Genomic DNA, 22,385 nt, shown 5'->3' on the forward strand with positions numbered 1-22,385 from the left:
ACTCAGAAAAATCTTTATTAAAAATAAAAGGCATCTTTTTCTTTTTTTAGGATACTGGGGACACCTTGGGCAGTGTACTGCGTGGCTTCTTTACTATTAGGAAACGAGAGCCAGGGGGTCGTCTGCCCACTTCTTCGACATGCTTCAACCTTCTAAAACTTCCAAACTACAGCAAGAAAGCGATCCTGAGAGAGAAGCTCCGCTATGCTATCAGCATGAACACTGGCTTTGAATTGTCTTAGCACTAGTTTTTTGGACTTGATTCTTAATATTGTTTTTTTTAACGGAATGGATTCTCCGCCTTGCGGCAGCACAGTGTATTCTGTATTTGCTGTGGTGTAAAGGCATAGGTGTCAGAATCACACTATTTTAAATATGCAGTTTACGTATATTGCATGATTTAAGCCCTCAGGTTGCAGACACTGGAGTTTATCTATGAATGTGTCTGAAAGCAGAACTATATGTGTTGACCCTAGCCACCTAGCCTCCAGATCCTTTCCTACATAGGCCGTACCACAATGGAATAGGGCAGCTGTATTCCTATAGGTTACTATGGCCAGCACAGCTCTTCTTTGGGATGCTTGCTAAATAACTCCCAAAGCATTTCATTTATAAAATGAGCACAAAACTTCCCTATTACAAATCTGTAACTTTCCTCTACAGTGTTGAAGATTAGGATGTATTTTTTAAAGCCCAGATGTAGCCAAAAGGTTTTTTCTTTATTTATTTTGAACTGTGTGAACCCTGGTTAGGTTTTTAATGTTGAAAAAATTGCCCCCTCACTTTTTGTCCTTGTCCACACAGTAAGTGATGCAACTAACCCCAAATGGGATCACAGATTGTAGATTTAAACCAAGTCTACTCTACTAAAGCCAAGTGCATAATTGCACTCTAATCCCTGTCGGAGAGATTCTCCTCACATCCTGTCCTGACACTTCCACACAGGAAGTTAGGAGAAATCCTCTGATAGCAAAGATTCTAACCCTTTTTCAGTCTATCAATGACAAACAAATAAAACTACAATCATAAGCCATAAGAAGAGCTGCCTAGCTGCATCTTGAATTTGTTATTAGATGCAGTGTTTGGCAAAAAGAAAATGTAAAAATCACAAAGATGTTAGCTTGTTGTAAAGCTGGGCTGTCATGTAAGGACTTCTGCATACCTTTCTGACAATGCTGGTGTGCAAGTATTATCCTTTGTAGGAAATACTGTATATATGAACTAAAGCAAAGCAGACATACCCAGAAATCACTGGAAGTGATTAGTTATCAATGGATAGAAAATGGAGGTACTGGGAGTTCTAAGGATGGTACAGGAACTCGTGAAGCTCACGTCAAGGCAAGGAAATAACAAGTGGATGTAACATCATCTTACTGTATATACATTTACTGATAAGTATTATTTTAAACTATTTATTGATATTTCAGTAAATGGAATGGAGCTGGCTCCCTCCTTTCAGTAGTAGTGTGGGCTTTATTTTGTTACTGTAGAAATATGTATTTCTCACTGTTATAAAAATGTTCACAATGTTCATCCATGTAATCGCCACTGCAGAGTAATGCCCATCTATTTTGTCTTATATTTTATTTGCCATTTCAATTTTTTCTTCTATCATCAAGAAAGGCAAGTCTCCCTCTGTCTTTTTTTTTTTATTATTATTTTGTCTTTCTTTAGAAAATTAGCTTAGATATAGTTTTTTTTTTTTTTTAAAGGATCACTAAAGTTAAAACTATTTTTTTTTTTAAATAACAAACATGTAATACTTACCTCCACAGTGCAGCTCGTTTTGCACAGAGTGGCCCTGAACCTGGTCTTCTGGAGTCCCTTGGCGGCTGTCTCTGCTCCCCCTGCAAGGACTCAACACCTTCATGCGAGCGAGCTCCTATGGTGTTGAGTTCTTGCGGGTGCGCTCCTGTGATACAGCCAGCGGCCATAGCCGCCAAATGTATCACTCGGCCCCGCCCCCTGTGCCGTGTCATTGGATGTGATTGCCAATGGCTGCGCTGCTTTCAATCAACCAATGAATAAGCCGGGAAGATGACCGAGAAGCCTGCGCGTTCACGGCGCGGGACTTTCGAGGGGTCAGGTAAGTAAAGGGGGGGTTCGGGGGCCTCTAATCCGCAAATATTTTTATATTTTTTTATATTTATACCTTAATGCATAGAAAACTTGTACCTTTACCACCCCTTTAAGCAACACATAGGGGGTTATTTACGAAAGGCAAATCCACTTTTGCACTACAAATGCAAAGTGCAGTTGCTGTAAATCTGAGGGGTAAATCTGAAATGAGGGGAAACTCTGCTGATTTTATTATCCAATCATGTGTATGCGAAAATACTTGCATATTTTCCTTGCATGTCCCTACTGGATCTACAGCGACTGCACTTCCAAGTGCACTTGTAGCGCAAAATGGATTCGCCTTTTGTAAATAACCCCCAAAGACTGCAAATGACACAATGTTCAACCATTTTTAGCCATTTTGGGCAACAATCCAGGACTATAGAGTGAGTCAGAAACCCACCAGCCACAATTTCTTAGGGGTAACTTTAGCCGTACAGGTTAGGAAACCAAATTCTTGGCTTTGTGCTAGATCACCTCCTCCACTCCTTTACCTATGAATACCTTCATCTATTGTTAACAGTCTGTGATCCTGGAGCTAAAATTATACTTATTTTTGCACTGTCCCTCAAAGGTATTTATTTTACTGAGATATAAAAAGCTCCAGATCACCCACCAGAAATAAAGGTAAAAAAGCTTGTTGTTGGGGTTCCCCTTTGGTTATATAGGTTTAGAGGGTTAAAGCATGAAGTCTGGTAAGAGTTCAAGCCAACTCTGGGTCTTTACTGACCCACAATAGGACTTCCCTTTTAAAGTCTTGATATACTAAACTTAACTGAGCTGTAGAAAATTCACTAGATCGAATGGGACATAGAACTACCCTATCACTCACCTCTTGGTGGAATCTCAGTAGTAGTATATGAGGAATTTTTGTAGGCGAAAGAAGTCTGTAGATCAGTTTGCTAGTATCCTGGACAGCAGTAAAGACTCAGTAAAAACAACTGATGTTATTCTACTCTAATCTTGAGTGTAGATTTAAAATTTCAGCCATTCTGAGATAAAGTGCACCTAGTAGTGTATTGTAGTAAGTGTGCACAAAAAATAGTTGGCAATCTCAGAGCAGAAGAGGAAAGTTTAAGCTGGTCTACCTATTGTAGGCATAATTATAATCAGCATTGTCTTTCTTTGAAAGCCGCCCCAGTGCCTGTAATGGAAAGCATTAGTGTCAGTATATGGCTTTTTTGCTTTCTCCATCCAAAGAAACCTAACCAGCGAGAACTTCGGGTTGCCATCGTTTTTTATTGTTTTTGCTGGATATTTTCTAACCATATATAATGACCTGCTGTACACATCTGGGCTACCATTATAGTCCTGCAAACCGGTGGTTATGCTTTCTAGTCTCCCTGAAAGAATGCCTCCCCTCCTGATGTATTTTTCATCATATCATAGGTAAAATTGGTTTATCATAGAACATAAATATATTCAAAAGGAATAATTTGCAAAACTAACCTGAAGCCAGCCTAATATCAAAAGGTGCTGTTATCTTAGTTTCAGATGTCTTCATTAAGGGTGCTTACCACTAACAGCTGAAGGGCTTAAATCTTCCAGTGCTAGATGTCCAGAAAGCAATGAGCAGCACCCTCTTACTGTGTAAAGAGGAAAGCCCTGCCATCATTATCTGCTTGTAAAAACGCTACAAAAATAAATTATTAGGTGATATACTGTAAAATAAAGCAACAATTTATATGTGCTTCACAAGGTATTTAATGTCCACCTGTTTAAAATAAAGTACTTCTTTGCTATGTTCCCTTTTAATGTGCCTAAATTAATATATTAAGAAAATCTTGTGGTAATTTAAAGAAACACTATCACCTTGTTCATTTGGGAAAAAGCAACATTGTCTTCGTAAGAGCCTCCTTAACCCCCGATACTTACCATATAAAAGAAAGAAGGGGGGGCGCCTCTCTTAAGTGTAGTATTAAAACAGTATCATTTATTGCACAAGGTTACCTGGATCGTGCGAGGAGCCTGTGGGATGCAGTAGATCTGCCAGGACTACATACTTATGACAAGCATGACTCCCACGTATATCTTGTAGGTGTTTTTAATCTTGTGCAATACATAATACTGTTTTATTACTACACTTAAAGAGGTGCCCCCCTGTTTCTGTTATATGTTTTGCAGCGTTGCTGCACACACTCTGAGGATGGCTGCCTCTTTTTAAATCACCCCCTTACCGTGGTTCAACTTTGTTTTTACCTAAAGACTGACAAATCCAGGGATCCCGAAACTACGGCTCTCCAGCTGTTGTGGAACTACACATCCCATGAGGCATTGCAAACCTTTTCATGGCCCTATGGGAGGAGGATGTCGTCTATGGCCTTCAGCACCCCGAATTAGCACTGTGGGTAATATACATAGACGACATCCTCCTCCTGTGGAAGGGAGATGAAAAGTCTTTACACGACTTTATGGCCACTCTCAACGACGAGATGGGTATTGTACTGACTTATGAGACCAGTTGTAGTATGATCCACTTTTTGGATTTGGAGATTTCGGTTGTTGATCATTAGTTGGTTACTAAGACCTTTTGTAAATCAACTGATCGCAACAGATATATCCCTACCGACAGTTGTCACTATAGTTCCTGGCTGAAATCCATACCCTATAGTCAGCTGCTTCGCATTAGAAGAAATTGCACAAATCTGACCGACTTCCAACAACAGGCCGAGATTTTGAAATCTAGATTCATTGAAAAGGGATATGTGCTGTTAATTATAGAAAATAAATTAATAAGATTGTAGTGCACTCATTTCTGAACAACCTAAGTGTGCATCCAACGCCAGATTTAAATGCTCATTTACCACTCTGTTTTCTGTACAGCACAAACAAGTTAAGAGCATCCTTAATCTCCACTGGAAGGTACTTTAAAAATGATCCCCTGCTAGGCCCGGTTTTTCCAGACAAAGTAGGTATCATTTATAGGGGTGCATTGCCCCTCAGGAACAAGACTGCCCCCAATGTGATTAACCCTTCAGTTAAATCAACGTTTTTCCCTAATCTCAAGGGGGTTCTATCCCTTTTGTAAGTGCAATGTGTGTATACACAATACCTGGAGGGGTAGAAAAATGTAAAGCTTTACAACTACAACGACTTCTACTGTTTATCACATGAAACAATTCACAACATGTGCTACTCGCTTTATTGTGTATCTTATAACGTGCCCTTGTAACATGCAGTATGTAGGTCGCACTATTAGAATGCTTTCCATCAGGGTTAATGAACATATTGCAAGTATTCGAAAAGGCTGCATTAACCACAGCATTCCAAGGCACTATTTACATTGCCACAACAGAGACCCCTTTGGCACAAAGTTCCAAGTGATCGACAAATTCACTCCTCACTGGAGGGTAGAATAACATGTTAGAGGCGTCTTGCAGTTGGAGATGTTTTGGATATACCAGCTTCAATGTTTTTCCCCTTATGGGTTAAACATCGACTGGGACATCAACGCCTTCATTAATAAAGCATAATTTATAGTAGATCCCCAGTTTACATCTCTTTGACCATATTTTCTCTCTCCATATTATCACCCCATTGAGGTGTAGACAATGACCCTGCTACAATGTTGCTATGTCATATGTCTGTCTGACATAGACAGATATTTTGCTTCATCCTTTTATTTACTTAGGATGTGAGTACAAATCATGACTGAGTTCCATCATGTTAATACTGATGGTTTTGTGACAATATTTGTTCATTTACATGGTTGTAGTATTGTGCAGTGTAAATAATACTGTGATGTCTTGGATAAAGGGCAAGAATTTTTTTTTTTTAGAGATAAGAAAAAAATGTGTTAGTGTGTATTAAACACAATAAGCTGCTGCAACCAACCATGTAAGATACATCCTGGAGAGCAAATGTTAGAAAAAAATGGCTGCGCTGCGTTGTGAAACTACTAGTAACAAAAGTGATAATGTGTGAATAGTGATCAATTACAAAAAACACCATATGTAATAATTGAGGTCACCTGCACCTCCCTCTCACTTGTACTGGATACTAGAGGAACTCGCTTGGGAGGATCAGAGACCCTGGCTGGGGTATGAGCCATAAGCTATTCTGATCTCTTTCCTATGAGATCAGGAAATTCGGTAAGCGGCAGCGATTTCATTGGTGGAGACACCAGCATCATCACTTTTTTTTCACTGATTGGAGAGAATTTATTAGCACTGGATCAATTGGACTTTATTTGGACTTTAATCTCATTTGAATTTTATATTCAATGTCATATATTTTCTATAATTTATACTTTGATGAGATATTTTCCTGTTTGGGGCCAGTGTGTTCTACCTAGGTTCCACTGACAGACACTGTCTCAATAAGCTTTAGGGTATTATCACTGTACTTCACCTACCCCGTCTTCAGTGTGGAGAGGGAGGTGACCTTAATTGTTACATATGGTGGTTTTTGTAATTGATCACTATTCACACATTTTCACTTTTGTTACTAGTAGTTTCACATCGCAGCGCAGCTATTTTTTCTAACATTGTTGTAGTATTGCTCACCATTTGGTCCTTTCTCTTTTTTTGTATTTCCGTACATATTAGATATTGGGTCTCAGATACTTCAGATATTTTTTACTTTATTATGCATTGCCTTTTTCATTCTGGCTTTCTATAATGAGGTTTGTTCGCTGTGTAATCTCCTTATGCCTGTGTCCCTGGTGGCTGGATACAACTGTTGATGACTATTCTGTCTGATGATACGAGACACTAGGAGGCGTCACTTCATCACTCACCGCCTGGTTGCCACACCCCCCAGACGTTGCGTGCATGGTGGCTAACAGTTTGGAACGGAAGCGCGGGACCTGACGCTGCTTGATGACATCACTGGGTGACAGCGTGATGACGCGGCTGCATATCCCGCGTCCCTCCTTGGATTGGTTTGCCTAGCGGATGGGGGGGGGGGGCGCGGTACCTGCTCTGTCCGGCTGTTGATGACCTCCTGGCTTACGTCCTGGCTCTATGTCTCCATCTGACCCAGCGATACAGAGCTCCTGTTCTCAGAGTCTGCCCAGCGCTCTCCAGCCACCTGGTTCCTGCCAGCGCCATCCATTACATCGGCCCTCATACCACTCTGTGTCCATCACTCCCTGTCATCACTACCAGAGGTGTCAGACAGGAGGTGCAAGAGAAGCCCCCTCTCCAGCTTGATCTTCACCAAGTATGTGATAACAATATACCTATATTTATAAACTCCCTTAGGTACATTAAAAAAAGAGAGTCCCCTTGGAATTTCCTATCAGTTCCACAAATACATTATGGCAAGGCTGTTCAGGACATTTGGATGCTAAGGAAGGCAGTTTGCTGGATTTTAACTCATAACCTGGCATTTGTGGAACCGTTACCTTACATGCCGTGTCACCAGTTGCACTAGTATGTGAATTTTCGATAATATAGGGTGTTAGAAAGAATACCAGGGCTAGCCAAGAACAACAGCTGGTTTTCATCCTACTGGGGCTGGTCCTGTAGTTAAGGGTGGGCACATGGGATTGTCCTGTGAGTGTAAGCCCAAGGAAGGGGGTCAAGTAGGCAGGGGGTGACCTATGTCTTAGCATGGTTACTGGGTGGTGTTATGGGTGGTCAACAGGGTTGAGGGCCAGGGTAGTCAGTCATTGCAGCTGGTCAGTCCTGCAGGAAGGATGGCCAAAAAAAAGGGGTGTTGTGGGTATGATTGGCTAGCTGGAGCTGGTCCAATGGTTAAAGGTGGACAGTGGTTGATGGCTGGGGGGGTCACAATACAAGTGGTGTTCTGAGTAAGAGTGGACAGAAGGCACTAGTGCTGTGGTAAAGGGTGCCAACAGAAGGGATGGTGTTGTGGGTTAGGGGAGCCAATTGGGTCTTGCCCAGAGGGAGCCATATACAATTGAGGTGGGGAGGATTAGCCAACTGGAGCTGATGTTAAGACGATGGCCAGAAGTTCAAATGGCAGGTAAGGGAAGGCAGTTGACCTGTGGTAAGAGTGACCACAGAGCAAATGGGGTGGTGCTGTGGTAAAGATGACAAGCTAGAGGGTGAGGCTTTGTGTAAGGATGGTAGCAGAGCAATGGTAGATGAGGCTGTTGTTTTCAGGTAAGGCAATTGTTGACACTGGCTAAATTATGCATTATGTCTTATATCAGGACATTGCTCCTTCTGACCGATAGAGATGGGGATTTGTTTACAGTTTTTCTCCTCTTTAGTATTCATCACAGTGCATCAAAGACAATAAACCCTCTCCCTGTTTATTTTCCATTTAATACTTATACTGTGCCTTTTTATTAGGTATATGAGCACAGGAAAAACAAAAATCTATGAACAATTGAGATTCTATTCAAAGTATGAAAATGCTTAAATGAACTGCTTCCCACCCGACCTATTGAAAAATGACAGCCGAGCGGGAGCTCTGCCATTCTGGGTGGACATCACATGATGCACATCACGTGCATTCTGTCACCCACTGTGTCCACCAATGTGCATTAGTACAGCAGTGTACCGAACCGCTGCTTGTACCATGTGATCACTGTGACCAATCACAGCAGGTCACATAATCTTTGGCTGGCTTCCATTTATACCATCCATTGTGTATTATTGTGTTGATCTCTGTGATTGGTCACAGTGATCAAATGGTACAGACAGCATCAACCACAGCCTAGCTGTACCATGTGATTAGCTGTCAGTGATTCATAGCTAATCACAATAGTACACACTGAATGAATAGATTTCATTCTGAAAAATGGTTGCTTATAACATAATGATTATCACTGTAATAAACATAGTGTGTAAAAAAAAAAAAATCTTGATCACCTCATAAGAGTAGTATAGTGTTACTAAAAAAAAAAAAAAAAAAATCATAAAAAAAGAAAATATATAATAAAAAATACTTAAAAAAAATTGGGAAAAAAAAGTAGTATTTTTTTTACATACTGTCACCAGTCGGTGTCCCTGATCACCGCCACATGAGTTATTTGACGACGCCGTACTGCACTGGTGATTGTATGTAAAGGAAAAAGTTAAACTTTTTTGGAATTTCTTAATTTTCCAAAAAATTGTGACAAAACTTCAAAAAACTCACCATGCCTTTTTCAAAATACCTTAAACTGTCTACTTTTCAAAAAGGGGTCTTTTCGTGGGTATTCGTACTGTCCTGGCATTTTCAGGCCTCAAGAAGTGAGATAGGCCGTCAGTACATCAGGACTGAACCATTTTCAGATATACTGTACGTATATGCACTATAGTTTGTGGACTCTATAGCTGTCCTACAGACTAAATAATATACACTAATTTGGGTCATTTGCACCAAAGAAATGTAGCTGTATGCAACCTGGCCTTAATCTATGAAGAAAGAATACTTATTTGCAAACTTTTATAACAGAAATGAAGAAAAACACGTTTTCTCTTTCATTCATTGACGGACACAGCAACTTAAAGGGGTTGTAAACAAAATTTTATTTTATTTTTTTAAATAACAAACATGTTATACTTACCTCCACTGTTCAGCTCGTTTTGCACAGAGTTCTGCCTAGTCCTCTCCTGAAGGTGGCGATATAATCTAAGATCAAGATTACGTTTCTGTGTCCATCAATGAACTTCAGAGAAAAGGATTTTACGGTGAGTACAAAAATCAATTTTTTTTCAAATTTTTTGTTGTTTTTTGTTTATTTAGCAAACAAATTTAAAAGCTCAATGTGATTAAATACAATCAAAAGAAAGCTCTATTTGTGTGAAAAATTATAACATTTTCATTTGAGTACAGTGTTGCATGACCATGCAATTGTCATTCAAGGTGTGACAGTGCTAAAAGCTGAAAATTTGCCTGGTCAGGAACGGAAGGTACCTGGTATTGAAGTGATAAACACAAGGTGTATATATTCTGCACTTGGCTGAGAGGTTTAAATTTTTTTATTGAATACACATTATCAATTTGTAACCTGTGTACAAATAATTTATTAACAAAAATACATTTGCATGCACAAATGGCTAATTTATGGTTGTAGGAAATTTGTGAATAAGTCAGAATTTTTCACAGATTATTTTGAGTCCCATTGTAGTTTACACTCAGGAAATTATTCTGCATTTGGTTAGATGAAGACAGAATTGGATGCATAGTACAAATAGTCTGGTATTTCAGTGTACATAAAACATCTTGTCCTACAATTATCAGCTTTGTTAATAATTAGGGAAGAGGAGAAGAAAGCAAGACTCCAAAGCTTTGTGGGTAATATAGCACTTAATACATTTCTGTGCAAAGGACATCTCATTGTGTCCAGTTATTCCAGATAGATGGACATTATTATAAACAGATTCTGTTGGAACTGATATACCAGCAGCTGAGAGTGGACAGCAAATCTTCACAGAGGATAGCATAAAATGCACAACACAGTTGTGATCATTCCATTACTGTGAAATTATTTGAAACACATAGTGCCTCAAAGGCACCTTTGTTTGTTGTGTAGTCCCATAACTGTATTCGATGGATGTATTCCTTTATTGATCCAGATTTTCCCCATTAGGATTTTAATCGGGGAGACACCTAAATAAAGAGGGGAAAAATCAGCTTAATTTCAGCATAGAGTTCTTTGCATGATAACCTATGTACATATCACATTTTATAAGTTCATATTATGAAAGATTTTGTCAAGTGCATGTTTATTTTTCTCATCCCTTTGTCCATATGCCTCTCTAGTTTGTCACCTCTCCTTTCTGATTTTTTGGTTAGCATTCCTGTCTGATAGATTGTAACAAAAAATAAGCAGTTCTTATATATATTTGATGATCATGGCTATTAAGTAATGCCTTATTTGGCTAAAAGCATGGGGAAACCACAGTGGAGAACTGCCATCTTTAATAGACCCATTTACTGGACATCAGTTAGTAGCCAGATAACAATTTACCTTTTGTTCTTGTATGGCATATACTCAGCATTGTACATTGCAATGGCAGAACTGGAAGTGAAACAAATGCAGCATTTTGCCAAATGTGATGGATAAAATAACACATTTGTTCTCCTTCATAGGAAACCTACTGTATGCAGTGTACACATTTTTTAAATATTTAGTGCTAAAAGGTCTAATGCCGCATACACACAATGATTTTTCGGCATGAAAAAAAAACGACGTTTTTAAAAATGATCGTGTGTGGGCTTCACATCGTTTTTCGGCTTCTGAAAAACGACAAAAAAAATAATTCGAACATGCTGCATTTTTTAACGTCGTTTTAAAAAATGTCGTTTTTCGGGTAGTAAAAAATTATCGTGTGTGGGCTAAAACGACGTAAAAAAACCCGGGCATGCTCAGAAGCAAGTTATGAGACGGGAGCGCTCGTTCAGGTAAAACTACCGTTCCTAATGTAGTAAGCACATTCATCACGCTGAAACAGACAGAAAAGCGCAAATCGTCTTTTACTAACACGGAATCAGCTAAAGCAGCCCAAAGGCGAATAGAACTTCCCCTTTAGAGTGCCCTCGTACGTGTTGTACGTCACCACACTTTTTTCATAATTTTTTTTAAACGATGGTGTGTGGGCAACGTTGTTTTTAATGATGAATGATTTTTTTTTAATGCCGAAAAATCATTGTGTGTACGCGGCATTAGAATCAGAATCTGCATTAGCAATATACAGCAAAGGAGGCAGAAATAATGTAACCTCTAATGAGCAAGATATGAGGGCTGCCAATGCTCATTTACATCTGAAAAAGCTAGTTGCTTGGTTGACTCTGGCTTTAACACATCTACAGTAGGAGATACAAATGGTCAATCCAAATACAGTTGGCTGCTAAACCTCGAGCACCCTATTGTACATGGGAATACCTTAACCAATTCCCCCGTAGGACCTTATCACAATAGTGAGTTTACCACATAAACAAAAACATAACAGCTTTACCAGACTTTGCAAACTCTATAATAAAATATGGCAGGGCTGATTTTTAATAACATTCAATATGTGGGTAACCCTATTTATTTTAAATGATCAAATTCTAAAATATTAGCATACTGTTCGTTGTTGGTTGACACTCATTTCTTCAAACTGAAAACATCAGATGTATTGCTTTTAAATATTTGCATGGTGGAATATGCTAAATATGACTTGTGACGCCTGTTAAAAAAAACCTACCACTGTCAGATGTCCATTCTTGGCTTTGTACACCTGTGACTCGGTTCCTGATGTAAAATCGATAGACCCTTTCCGGTCTTGGAATTGAAATGTCATGCTAGAAGAAAACAATGCATTAGGATACTATCTAGTATAGTTATTCTGCGCTTACAAAACTAATAACGTGATTAATATTGTATGTAATATAATATTGTATGTGATAACAAAAAGTGAAAATGGTGAAAAAAGTAAATATGTATGTGAATTCTGCTATCTCCAAGAATTAAATACTCAATTCACAAATATGTATAGAAAATAAGATTGCGCAAACATTAAACACATTATTGAATAATCATATAATCATGTGAGTAGGTCAATCAATGTGAATCAAATAATATTGTGTTAAAAAGTCCCAAACTTGAAGTGAAGTAATAATGAATGCAATTTTTGATGCAGCACTCATAAATCTGCAATAGCAACTGGTCGGTACTTTGTATCCAAGAGGAGAAGTAAGCTAAAAAGCCAGATGGCCTCTTACCAGACAGGATGGACCCCAAATTATAGGGATCAAGCTCGCCTGATATGCACAGTAATCAGCTGTTATATTCCACCTGGACCGCTCCAGACACTAGCCACTCTCCTTACTTACGTTTTTTTTTTTTACTGTTAATTTTACTTAATTTTATTTATTTTGACACTTTAAAAAAATACAAATAATTTGATCACTTTTATTCCTATTACAAGGAATGTAAACATCCCTTGAAATAGGAATATGACGTGACAGGACCTCTTTACAGTAAGATATGGGGTCAATACACATTTCACCACTAGGCTGGGAGGCCTAAAAAATAAAAAAAAAAGATCACCGATTCGCAGCCGAGGCAGCACCATTTTTTTGAATGCAGTGGTCGGGCGTGACGTCATAACATCGCGCCCAGCCTCCAACGATCATAGAGACTCCGGCAACCATCTGGTCTGCCGGAAATCTCTGTGATCAGCATCCGGGGCCAGCGGATCCGTTCTCCGACTTACCGATCGCAGCGGTGAGTTGGGAGAAGCACCGGAGGGCAGCGGGAGGCGGGGGACGTCCCCTTCGGCTGCCCGTAAGAATGATCAAGCAGTGGAACAGCTGCTATGATCGTTCTTATGGTGCAGGGAGTTGCCAGAATCATTCAGATATACCACCACAAAGGCGAGGACATCATATGAAGTCCTCTGGGCGCCAAGTGGTTAATGTTTGCGCAAACTTCTTTTCTATATTAGGATGAATGAACAATACCTTCCTAGGAGCTGTCCATACAATACAAGTTTGTGAATAATTTATAGAAAGTAACCTATATGGCAGATAATAGAAACAAATTTAACTCATGCTTTACCTTCCATGGCCTATCTTGATTGCATCCTGCTTAGAAGCCAGCATGACCAGCTTAGTGGCAACTTCAAAAATATGATCACACTGTAATACAGCATCTCCCTGTAATGAAAAAAGGGCTGCTACTAGTGAAACGTGGAAGAAAAACTATATTGAGTTACCATAATATTTAAAAGATTTAGCCATACCTTGTTGTATCCCTCTCCCATTACCCTTCCTTCTATGTTGTATCTACCTCTCTACCCTGCTTCTGTCCTTGATAGCTTTCCTTGTTTTCCACACACTACCATGGCTGGCAATGTGGCTGCTTGTTCTGCTCCTTATGCCGCGTACACACGATCATTTTTCGGGTTGTAAAAAACAAAGTTTTTTAAAAATGTCATTTAAAACGAGTGTGTGGGCTTCAGAGCATTTTTCAGGTTCTGAAAAACGGGCACATTTTTTTTCGGACATGCTCTATTTTTTCACAACGTTTTAAACTATGCCGTTTTTTGGGTTGTAAAAAACTATCGTGTGTGGGCTTCAGCGACGTGAAAAACCTGCGCATGCTCAGAAGCAAGTTATGAGACGGGAGCGCTCGTTCTGGTAAAACTACCGTTCGTAATGGAGTAAGCACATTCATCACGCTGTAACAGACAGAAAAGCGCAAATCGTCTTTTACTAACACGAAATCAGCTAAAGCAGCCCCAAGGGTGGCGTCATCCGAATGGAACTTCCCCTTTATAGTGCCGTCGTACGTGTTGTGCGTCACCGCGCTTTGCTAGAGCATTTTTTTAAAATAATTGTGTGTAGGCAAGGCCGTTTTAATGATGAAGTTGAAAAAAACATTGGGGTGGATTCAAGAAGCAATTGCGCCTGTGTAACCATAGGTTACACAGCGCAATTGCTTACTTGCCCCGGCGTAATGAGTGCTCCTAATTCAGGAACCTTGTTACGCCGACTGCAGCCTAAGATCTGCGCGGCATAAGGCTCTTATGCCCGCATATCTTAGGCTGCATTCTTGCGATGGCCGCCAGGTGGCGTTCCCGTTGTGCTCAGCGTATAGTATGCAAATTGCATACTAACACCGATTCACAACGTTGCGCGAGCCCTGCGTATGCAATTTACGTCGTTTCCTTACGACGGTTTTTGCGTAAGGCTGCCCCTGCTATTAGCAGGGGCAGCCTGCTATTAGCAGGGGCAGCCAATGTTACGTATACCCGTCGTTCCCGCGTTGCGAAATTAGAATTTTACGTAGTTTGCGTAAGTGAATCGTGAATGGCGCTGGACGCCATTCACGTTCACTTTGAAGCAAATGACGTCCTTGCGACGTCATTTGCCGCAATGCACGTCGGGAAAGTTTCCAGACGGAGCATGCGCTCTACGATCGGCGCGGGAACGCGCCTAATTTAAATGATTCCCGCCCCCTACGGGATCATTTAAATTGCGCGCACTTGCGCCGGGCATTTTGCCGGCGCGCCCGCGCAATTTACGGAGCTTCAGCAAAAAGGTTGCCCTGCGCCTCCGTAAAAATAGCGCAATTCTAGCTGAATCCGGGCCATTGTTTTTTCTACAGCCTGAAAAACGTTGTTTTTTTACAACCCGAAAAATGATCGTGTGTACGCGACATTACTGACAGTAACAGTGTCACTCCTGTCAGAAGGAGCAGTGACCATAGCTGCTGAAGGGAGAATTCAGCTTTATCCCTTCTCCGGTCTGTAGGAGGGCGATAGAGAGCCGGCACTGAGAACTCACCTCAGTATCAGTGCAGCGCAGCTGAGGAATGAAAGCACACTGCTCTTCTTCCTCTCTCTCCTTGTATTGTGACATATCACATGACCAGAGTGTGAAAAAAAGGAGAAGTTGCCTTCAATCCCTGGTTGGGTACAATGTTAAAATGAGTACAAGGGAAGGGTAGGAGGGGAAAGACTTTGTCTCGGACCTCCACTCTCCTCCTCAGATCCCCTCAGGAAAAAGATTTGACTTAAAAAGATTTTTTGCCCAACAATCAAGTTTTATATGGGAAACTTTTATTGGTACTTCACCAGTGAAGATAATTATTACTGTGCCACAAATCTTGGCTGAAAGAGTTCGAGACAGTCCCACATTTTAAGGACTTGCATCTGGAAAGGTCACCGATTCTGAAAATCATCCACTCCCAGGCCGCGTACACACGGCCGAGAAACTCGACGGGCAAAACACATCGTTTTGCTCGTCGAGTTCCTTGTGAAGCCGCCGAGGATCTCGGCGAGCCAAATTTTCCCATTGCCGTCAAGGAAATAGGGAACATGTTCTCTTTTTGGCCCAACGAGATCCTCGTCGGTTTCCTCGTCGAAGAGTGTACACACGACGGTTTCCTCGGAAAAAAAAAAAAACTCAGCAAGCTTCTTGCTGGTTTTTGCCGAGAAACTTGGCCGTGTGTACGAGGCCCCAGAGTAAATGCCTCTCTACTGGGAGGTTCCATTTCTAGTACACTATTGGAGAGTTCCATCCCTATAAGGTCCCATGAGATGATTATTATTCATTCCCTCTTACCTTCTGCTTATTGTCTTCTGGAGATACATGAATTATTAGAAATCCATCACTCATGTCACTGACAGAAATTTCTGAAATGTAATAAACAAAATTAACCATATACAATTGTAGAGACCCTGTCCTATGCAGTTGTGTCTCTCTAAATTTAGTGTGTGTTGTGGCTGAGTCATAACCGGTTTGAGCTGTTTATTACCTTTACTGGGTGCTATAGTTTTCCATAATCTTGTTGGGTTGACTGCTTTAGCCTATTGCTGGGAGGAAATTCCAGGAATAAGTGTGGGAAGGATTTTAATAGAGAAAACACATAAATGAGAGATACTCAGGCTGCACACCCCGATAAATTGCAAAATGGGATGGTTCCCCCAAGGGGTTTTTAAGCAGCAATGTTAAATGGGTCAAAAAACTGTGACTGATTATAAAAAGTCTTTACTTTAACAAGGTGAAATTCAATGTCATGTTCCAATTAAAATATGAGCTCTGGTTATACGATACAATACATATTCCACAAAACAGCGACAAAGTGGAACAGAACATTACGTTACAGAATATCAGCCACATTGGCACCCCTTTGACATTCTGGAATGTAATGTTCTGCTCCACTATGTGAACATCTCTATTTTGTGGAATATGTATTGTATCGTATAACCAAAGCTCATATAATAATTGGAACATGACATTGTATTTCACCTTGTTAAAACAAAGACTTTTTATAATCAGTCACTGTTTTTTAATCCATTTAACATTGATGCTTAAAAACCCCTTGTGGGATCCATCCCATTTTGTAAATGTGGGAAGGATTAACCACAAGGTCATGAATATTTATCTGACTCAGCCAAACCCTGATGATGTTGTTCAGTGTTATGGGGCGATGATATAAATTTGGAAGCACCTTTCCAGTACTCTTTCTCCTAAGTCTTCTCATTTGGAGGGGACCTGTGTGAAGAATTAAGCCAGCCATAGACAGTTTGAATCTTGGCTAGTTCAGCACAAACCAGCCGGGGGCAGGGTTCAGGAGAAAAATCGGTCTTGAGACCCCATAAAGCCACACCGATGAGCCTGCACTGATGGCCACTGATAAGCTGCACTGATGGGCACTAATGAGGTTGCACTGATAAGGCTGCACTGTATCAGGAACCAACATACGGAGACAGTTAATGCAGTAAAAAAAAAAATCACACCCTAATAAAATGGTAAAAATGGTAAAAGTAGTCAAAACATAGCCAGGGTAGCCAAATTGGGTAGTCAGAACAAGCCAGGAAATCGGGGATCCAGAGATCAGCGTAGTCAGAGGCAGCAGACAGAATCAGGAACCAGAAGGGATGTCAGCCAGGCAAGTCTTCAACAGGAACACAGCAGAGAGTCTCTAGATATGTTAGACCAAGGAGAAGGCAATTGATGAAATGGACCAGGGAGTTTAAAAAGCCAGAAGGGGCTGGCTGTGGGCTTGATTGATGAGCAGGAGATGATCACCAAGTGAGCCAATGTGGAACGATGAGTTCTTGCAATAAACTGACAGCTGAGCAACCTGAGCACAAAGAAGAAAGAACTGAGAGCCCAGCCCTGAGACACTGATATTCTGCACTTATGGGCACCGATATGCTGCACTGATGGGCACTGATGAGGCTGACTTAAAGCCACTGATGGGACTGCCCTGATGGGCACTTATAGGCTGCACTGATAAGATGCACTGATGGGACTGCACTGATGAGGCCGACTTGTAGGCACTCAAAGGACTGCACTGATGGGCATTGATAGGCTGCACTGATAGGATGTACTGACGGGCACTGATAGGGCTGCACTGATGGCCATTAATAAGGCTGACTGATGCACTGCACAAAATATACAAGTAAGCACTTGGTATCCACTTTAACCACTTCCAGACCTTAGGTGTTTTTCAGATTCGGTGTTTGCAAGACTAAAACATTTTTTTCTGCTAGAAAATTACTTAAAACCCCCAAACATTATATATATTTTTTTTTCTAACACCCTAGAGAATAAAATAGTGGTCATTCCAATACTTTTTGTCACACCGTATTTGCGCAGCGGTCTTACAAGCGCACTTTTTTTGGAAAAAATTCACTTTTTTGAATTAAAAAATAAGACAACAATAAATTTGGCCCAATTGTTTTATATATTTTGAAAGATAATGTTACGCCGAGTAAAATGATGCCCAACATGTCACGCTTAAAAATTGCGCCCGCTCGTGGCATGGCGTCAAACTTTTACCCTTAAAAATCTTGATAGGCGACGTTTAAAAAATTCTACAGGTTGCATTTTTTGAGTTACAGAGTAGGCCTAAGGCTAAAATTATTGCTCTCGCTCTAACGATCGCGGCGATACCTCACTTGTGTGGTTTGAATACCGTTTTCATATGTCGGCGCTACTCGCGTATGCGTTCGCTTCTACGCGCGAGCTCGTCGGGACGGGGCGCTTTAAAAAAATTTTTTTTTGCTTTTCGCATTTCTTTTTATTTATTTTAGAATTTTTAACACTGAAAAAAAAAAAAAAAAATTATCACTTTTATTCCTATTACAAGGAATGTAAACATCCCTTGTAATAGAAAAAAGCATGACAGGTCCTCTTAAATATGAGATCTGGGGTCAAAAAGACCTCAGATCTCATATTTAGGCTTAAATGCAAAAAATAGAAAAAAAATAAAAAATGTCATTTTTTCAAATGACCAAAAAAAAAATTTGTCTCTTTAAGAGGCTGGGCGGGACTGACGTTTTGACGTCACTTCCGCCCAGCCGAGCTATGGGGACGGGCGAAGGAGATTTTTCCTTCAGTCCCGTCCCCGCTCACCAGCCGACAGCATCCGATCGCCTCCGCCGCTACCGACGGCTCCGGTAAGCGGCGGAGGGCACGGGAGAGTGGCGGGAGGGGGGGGGGGCCCCTCTCCCGCCACCGATAACGGCGATCTCGCGGTGAATCCGCCGCGGAGACCGCCATTATCGGATTCCAGACCGCGCACACTAAAGATGGATACCTCGGTTGTGACAGCAGCTGCTGCCGTTACCGAGATATCCGTCTTTAAAAATAGGACGTACATCGTCGTGCGCAGGTCTGGAAGTGGTTAAATGTACAGAGAGGAAGAGTTTGAGCTCTAAGAGGAAAAGGTGGAGCCTAAAGAGAAAGGGATGTGGTTTACAGATGACAGGATGGGTCTTAAACAGGAATAAGTGTGACCTTGACAGGAAAGGGTGGAACATATTTAAATTAGGGGGTGCACATGTTTATTCAGACCTAGGGCAGCACAAAACCTAAATACACCACTGCCTATAACCGTGGTTGCAGGAAAGAAAATCGCTCTGTCTATGGCCGGCTTTACTGTCTTTTTTTTTAGTTTTTGACCTTTTTTATAAAGTATATGCCCAGACAAAACTTTTTTATGATTTTGGATGGGGGATGGGGGATGGGGGGGGGGGGTTAGAACACCTGTCAGGTCTTTGCTGCTATCCAGGTCTTCTTTAGAGAGCTTAAGCCATAAGTGGTTGCAAACCTCAGACATGAAATATAAAGCATGTCCCTCTATAGTGTGTGCTGGTCTCAACTAAGTGCACCAAGTCTGTCCGTTGCTTTGTCTCTCTCCTATCAGCATGAATCACTTCTAAAAAGTTTTCCTGACACAAGGAAAAAAAGGTGACAGCGGAGGGAGCTCCAGCTGATTGACAGCCTCAGCTCGGTTTCTGTATGCTGTGTGAAGTGGGAGTGTCCCATGTCTCAGATCATCTCTCACAGCTCTCCTTACTGAGCTCTGCAGAGAGTAACTTCAGCACTCCGCCCCTTTTTCCTGACAGCTCAGACAAGCTTTCTATATTCTGCATTTTGAATGGGATGTAGAGAAAAGACGACTGCAGATAAATGGGTAGAACTATGAAGGAGGATTTGTTTCATCTGTATTACTTTGAAGGCCAGTCACTTCATTGGGTAAATGTAGGGGTTGACAACCACTTTAAATTACTCTCCTGCTGACAGTGTTTTAAAAAGTAGCAAGTGGGGGGGGGACTCTTTAGCAATAAAAATAGCTTTTTTTTATAGTGGTGATAGTAGTGGATGTATATTCTCTTAATTAATGTAGCGCAACATTAAAAAGTTCTCAATTCAGCCCTCCAATAGCAAAAAAATACACTAAAGCCCTGTACAAACGATCGGATATCTGATGGAATCTAATCCAATGGATTTTTTCGTCGGATATCCGATGAAGCTGACTTTCATCAGTCTTGCCTACACACCATCGGTCAAAAATGCGACCTTGTCCAACGCGGTGACGTAAAACACTACGACGTGCTGAGAAAAATGAAGTTCAATGCTTCCGAGCATGCGCGACTTGATTCTGAGCATGCATGGATTTTTGACCGATGGACTTCCACACAGACGATCGTTTTTTTCTATCGTTTTTTTATCCATAGGAAAATTTTAAAACATGTTCTATTTTTTTTCACCGGTGGAAAACAAACCAATGGGGCCCACACACGATCGGTTTGTCTGATGAAAACGGTCCATCGGTCTGTTTTCATCAGACAAACCGATCGTGTGTACAGGGCTTTACAGGATATAAAAAAAGCAAGGATTTCAATATATAACTTGTGCGGCTCATCACTTCACTTGCCCTGACAGTCGCGAGTATGAAGTCATGGGCTCAGCTCCTCCCCACTAAGAGGATCGGAGGAAGAAGGTTCCTACCAATGACAATTGGTTTACATGTCATACGTCACAGGAGGAAGATGGAAGATTGGTGCCTGTCACTAATTGCACTGCAGTGTTTAATATTTCACCGATATGAAGGACAGAATTGAGAACTTTTGGGTTTTTGTTTTTTTAGATTGTTTTTTATGAGCTCAGATGCACAAGTATTTTAATGTTGCGCTACACTAATTGAGAGAATATAGATTCTTAGGAGGTGTTGTGGAGTCATTGTACAGTATTTAGCGAGCAACAATTCACATATTAAGTGAGATTTTCAATTTTTTTTTACTGTTTGGCTATTTTGCACATTTATTTTTTATGTAGTTTGCGCTGATTCGATTTGCTATGTATTTTGGTAGTAGTGGATGGTTAAGGTAGTACGTGATGCTTTTCTTTAGTAGAGTAAGGGAACGCCAGCTCCTATAAGATTTATTTTCTTTGTTTGCAGTTGCAAATTTTCTCTTACTTCCTTGTGTGCTGAAAGCATTTCTGACCTGAGTCTATCCAAAACTCAAAAAAAGGTTTCTGACTCGACAGACTGATAGAAGAAATGTTCTCAGTGCTGTGAGCAAAATGTATCCTTTATGCCACGTACACACGATCCGAAAATCGGACGACAGATCGTCCGACTTTTTCCGTTTACTAGTCGCAAGTAGAAATTGAATAGGTTACTAAAGTCACGAAAATTCTCTTACGACAGAAAAAAAATCGGAAGTGATGTCATGTGTTGTAATGTATTTGTACGATCTGGTATCGTACGAGGAAAATTTTCGTGCATGTCCGATAAAATAATATCGGATGAACTGTCATGATCAGCTCACGGAAACCCTGTACTAATGATCCGATTATCGGACGATTCTTCCTCGGACGACATTTTTCTTACAATATTCGGATCGTGTGTACGTGGCCTTAGACTGGGTTCACACCGCAGCACGGAATGGCTCACAGCAGGGGTCCGGTGCATCCCTGTTTACTGTTTCAGGTCCGATTTCAGCCCAAATGTTTGGCTGAATTCAGACCTGAAATGGACCAAAAGGCGCACCAGAGCCACTGTGGAGATGTGTGAACTGGCTCCATAGAGAGTCGGTCACAATCTCCTGACATGCAAATTGGATGAGGGGAAATCCGCATCCAATTCGCAATAGTGTGAACCCAGCCTTACTCTCTTTATTTTATATTTGCAAAAAATAACAGAGTGACAAATTGTTTTTATTACCTTTTATGTTTGAGTATTCAATCATCTGCTTGATTTTGACTTGTTCAGTCACATACAGTTTTGTCTGTGTCAACAGGAGCTGTCGAGTTCGAGCCTTAAATCCATGCCTGTCATACTTGATTGCTGAAATGCCATACTGATCACATGTGGAAAAAAATATTGCAAAAATATTGCAAAAATCATCTGTTTCTGTCTGCACAAAGGTCTAAATTCATGTTAAACATTATTGGCCTACTTTACAAACTAAGAATGTTAGATTGCCTACAGTGTGCGGTAGAACACTTGTATTTTATTTTTATAATAGAAGATATATTGTCTCAAAAATGCATTATGTCACTACCATTGCAGTTTAGATCCCAGTGAATTTTTACACCAGTTGTGATCACAATGGTTTAATAAATTAGGTGGA

The 22,385-nt window shown here is 40.7% G+C and overlaps 2 protein-coding genes across 4 annotated transcripts in view; one reads left to right on the plus strand and one right to left on the minus strand.

The window, feature by feature from the left end:
- Positions 1-1,632, plus strand: part of UBE3B (ubiquitin protein ligase E3B) — an 82,140-nt gene extending 80,508 nt beyond the window's left edge. For all 3 annotated transcript variants that reach the window (XM_040351812.1, XM_040351794.1, XM_040351802.1), the window contains one exon: positions 51-1,632. In XM_040351812.1, coding sequence (XP_040207746.1) covers positions 51-242 — 192 coding nt within the window. In that variant the 3' untranslated portion in view covers positions 243-1,632. The remainder of the gene's footprint in view (positions 1-50) is intronic.
- An 8,348-nt stretch (positions 1,633-9,980) lies between these two features.
- The window catches only part of MYO1H (myosin IH), a 121,193-nt gene continuing 108,788 nt past the window's right edge, over positions 9,981-22,385 (minus strand). Inside the window, exons 28-32 of the mRNA XM_040358597.1 lie at positions 21,977-22,112; positions 16,075-16,145; positions 13,565-13,662; positions 12,210-12,306; positions 9,981-10,629 (exon numbers count right to left, since the gene is read on the minus strand). Of these exons, the coding sequence (XP_040214531.1) occupies positions 10,606-10,629; positions 12,210-12,306; positions 13,565-13,662; positions 16,075-16,145; positions 21,977-22,112 (426 nt within the window). The 3' untranslated portion in view covers positions 9,981-10,605. The remainder of the gene's footprint in view (positions 10,630-12,209; positions 12,307-13,564; positions 13,663-16,074; positions 16,146-21,976; positions 22,113-22,385) is intronic.

Source organism: Rana temporaria, chromosome 1 (genome assembly GCF_905171775.1).
Source record: "Rana temporaria chromosome 1, aRanTem1.1, whole genome shotgun sequence".
In the NCBI taxonomy this organism is placed as follows: domain Eukaryota; kingdom Metazoa; phylum Chordata; class Amphibia; order Anura; family Ranidae; genus Rana; species Rana temporaria.